The sequence below is a fragment of the Plectropomus leopardus genome, unplaced genomic scaffold, assembly GCF_008729295.1.
Source record: "Plectropomus leopardus isolate mb unplaced genomic scaffold, YSFRI_Pleo_2.0 unplaced_scaffold26028, whole genome shotgun sequence".
Classification (NCBI taxonomy): Eukaryota; Metazoa; Chordata; class Actinopteri; order Perciformes; family Serranidae; genus Plectropomus; species Plectropomus leopardus.
In genome coordinates, this window is record NW_024628300.1 from 869 (window position 1) to 4,382 (window position 3,514).

The window sequence follows — 3,514 nt, forward strand, 5'->3', positions numbered from 1 at the left end:
TGGGGCTGTAGCTGCTGTTGAGTTTATATGATCTATACATCTGTGTTACCTTGTTGATTATTCTGGTTTTACAGAGGCAGATAATTTAATTTATGTATCTTAATAACAGAGGTGCAAACTTAAGTCACAGATTTAATAACTTGAGACTCAACTTGACAAACTGACTTGCAATGAGACTTGGGCTGTCAAACCAGTTACTTATGACATCACTTGGACTTGAGCTTTTTGACATGAAAACACATGATACCCTCCCCAAATCATAAAGATCAAAAAGTATTTTATTTAAAAAGTGCCTCAAATTAATACATTTCCTGTCATTTTCCTAATCAATGAACATTAATGCGGTTTGCTGCCAGCTAGTCATCACTTAATTCCTCACATCCTCTTTGTCTGGACGAATCCGACAGCGTCCAGTCAAGTTGCAGGAGAGAACATAATAAGACTAATGAGCGCCAGCTGAAAAAACGGGATGTCAGCAGTAATTTTGTCGGCATACAAAAACTTGGTGGTCAAAAAAAAACAAAAACAAATGCAGTATACAAAACATGCAAGTCAGAAATTCCAGACAGAGAAAAAACAACTTCAAACAAACTTTTAGCAAATGAGCACATGTTTTAAAAAGCATTTATAGTTTTTGTAAATGTAATACAGAATTATCCTATTGTTTTTCTGACATTACATTTGGTGAAGAGTGCATCAGGAATTATTTAGGAATCAAAACTCAAAGTTTAGGACTTGAGTCTTGACTTAGGACTTGGACTTGAGTGCAAGACTTTACTTGTGACCTACAAAGCAATGACTTGGTCCCACCTCTGCTTAATAATGCTTTATACACCTGCTGCAGTGTTCATAGCTGTTTTTATTTTCATTTTAGTTAAATCAGCTGAGTTTTTTTCTGGTTAGTCCTCTTGAAACTATACAGAGGATGGTGGTGGTGTATTTAGAACTTATATTTACTTGTATGCACAGGCCATATATGTAAACTATCTAACACACTTCCCAGTCCCACGTGGAGATTAGAGCCAACAGGTGTACCGGTGTTTGTTTCCTGGCTCATTTCCACATTCCTAACAATCGCACTTGCCATTACACAACCAGCCAAACACGGGAAAATCCCGGCGACGGCCTACTTAAGGAGAGAGTGAAACCAGTCTTTGTCACACTCTCACTGAATTGCTTCAGGCGCTTAAACTACCACAGCAACACAAGCGACCGGCAGAGCCTGCACTCCAACAGTAAAACACTATGGCAAGCGGCAAAGTGTTTCTCCTGGCAGCCCTGTGCTCCTTCATCATCCTCAGCACTTTCATCAGCAGCACACAGTCAAGTGAGTCCTTCAGCTTCTCCTCCATGTGCAGTATTACTTCTGTCATTTCTGATAGATGTAGATGCATTTAGGAAAACGTTAGGAAGGAAAAAGTATTTTTTGCTTTATAGAATTCTAAAACATAAAGTATCTGTAAATCTTGAAGTAAAAAAATGTCAAAAGGTAGACTTAATATTTTATAGTTCAAGCAGCAGTAAGCAGAAAACAGTATTAAATTATTATTTTGTTTAAATTTTGTGTCCTCAGAACTAAAATGAAGGGGTTGTTAATTCTTTATTTTTGCTTTGTGTGTGTTTGTAGCAAGCTGCTGCCTAAGATATGTTAGGCCTCCAGTGAAAAGCCAGCAACTGCTGGGCTACACCATCCAGACCATCAACAATTCCTGCGACATCCCGGCCGTTATGTAAGTAATAGTTTGATCCCATGTCAGACTGCAATTCTGCAAATTCACAAGTAACAGCAGCACAGGGAGCAGGTGAAAAACTGGAAGATCAAGGTGGAAACAATCCGGTGAAAAATAAAACCAGTCATGTAGAGGGGTGGGAAAGACTGATACAGCATAGTATCATTTTTTGTAGAAATTATAATACTACAAATAAAAATTCAACTTGTTGTACACACTAGAACAATACAATCAGTTGATCTTTCAGTCAGCTAGATAAAATTTTCTACAAGAAAATGACTGAAATGAGATGAACAGACTAAAATCTTTACCTTATCATATAAAGCAGATGCTGACGAAATTTGTCTTTGTAATAAATTGCAGTATATCACAATACTCAGCAAATTGCAATACTATTGTATCATGACTTAAGTAGCTTGGTAGTATCGCACCATGGCGCCTCTCTCGTTTCCCATTGTACGTAAGCAAGTTGTGCATTAGAAAAATTGACAAATAAAAAACTGACAAATGCTCATTTAATAATCAGAGCACAAGGTGACGGGATCAAATGTCTTTTTTCCAGTGTGCGTTTGTTTTGTCCAATAACAGTTCACGATTTTGAGAATATTCAATTTACATTTCTTTAAATTCTCATATTTAAGAAACAAAGTTTTGAGAAATGTAAAATTTAAACAGGCTTAAATTTATATTTTTGTTTTGTCTCATGTTTAAGATGAGCACTAGATATGAATTAAAGCATAAGCAGCTAGCTTGTGTATTGGAATTACACAACACATAGCTTGTGTTTCCCTGGCAGCTAAATGTTGACTCAAAATCAGTCATGACACACTGCGGGACTTTCTGAGACTAGCTTATTTGGGCGGGGGTCACTGTGTTGCTGACAAAATGTGTTAGAAGAGACTGCTGGGTTGGTTAATACACAAGCTGGAATGAGACAACAGGGAGGAGGAATGTTTACTGAGTGTAATAAAGTTCAGTCATGCGTCTCATGTTTGATCATTTCTTCACTGTTTGCTGTTTCCCCCCCAGATTCCACCTTCCAGGGAAGTTTCTGTGTACCAATCCTTCTAACCTCAGGACTCAGAAACTGATGAAGACTATCGAGTAAGTATACTCAATGTGTTTGGTTTAGTTTCGTTTTCTGTACATTGTAACCATCTGTTACTCAAACCAAACACTAAACCAAATTAATATTGTGTCTTTATCTGTTTTTGCAGTGAAAGGAAGAGGAAGATCAGTCAGATCGGAAACCCGGGCTACACCACATCAGCATAAACTCTATGCAGCAGTTAATATCTGCAATATATGACTCTAATATTTAAAAAAACAAATAATTACCCTGATAGGGACTATCGTGTGATTTTTGTTAAATTGTTATATGTTATCTTATTATTTGTTCTGTTTTATAAACAGGGAAGTGTAGTATTTTTGATACTCTGTTAACTGTATGCTGTAGCTACAGAACATCAACTAAAAATAACATTGGTTTTTAAAGCACATATATATATATTTGTATATTTTGTGCAGATGAATACTTACATTTTAGGGTACAGAAATGGAGTATGAAACAATGTGTTCAAACAAAGTTGAATGTTTGATTGTATTATCTTATATATTTGTCAAAACAATATTAAAAGAAATACTTAAGAATACATGTGTCTGTCAATATGGGTTAAACCACATTCACCGCGTGCACTGGTTAATTCATCAATTCAATACACTTTTTTCTTTCATTTTTCAGTTATGACATTAAAAATCACTGTGAAAAGAATACTTGAACATTG

General features: G+C 36.0%; 1 protein-coding gene across 1 annotated transcript; it reads left to right on the forward strand.

Moving 5' to 3' along the window:
• The first annotated feature begins 1,174 nt into the window (after positions 1–1,174).
• LOC121966831 (C-C motif chemokine 20-like) lies at positions 1,175–3,380 on the forward strand. The gene is made up of 4 exons (XM_042516905.1): positions 1,175–1,327; positions 1,628–1,730; positions 2,760–2,834; positions 2,948–3,380. The coding sequence occupies exons 1-4, from the start codon at positions 1,246–1,248 to the stop codon at positions 3,003–3,005; spliced, it is 318 nt and encodes a 105-aa protein (XP_042372839.1). The 5' UTR covers positions 1,175–1,245; the 3' UTR covers positions 3,006–3,380.
• Positions 3,381–3,514: the final 134 nt, after the last annotated feature.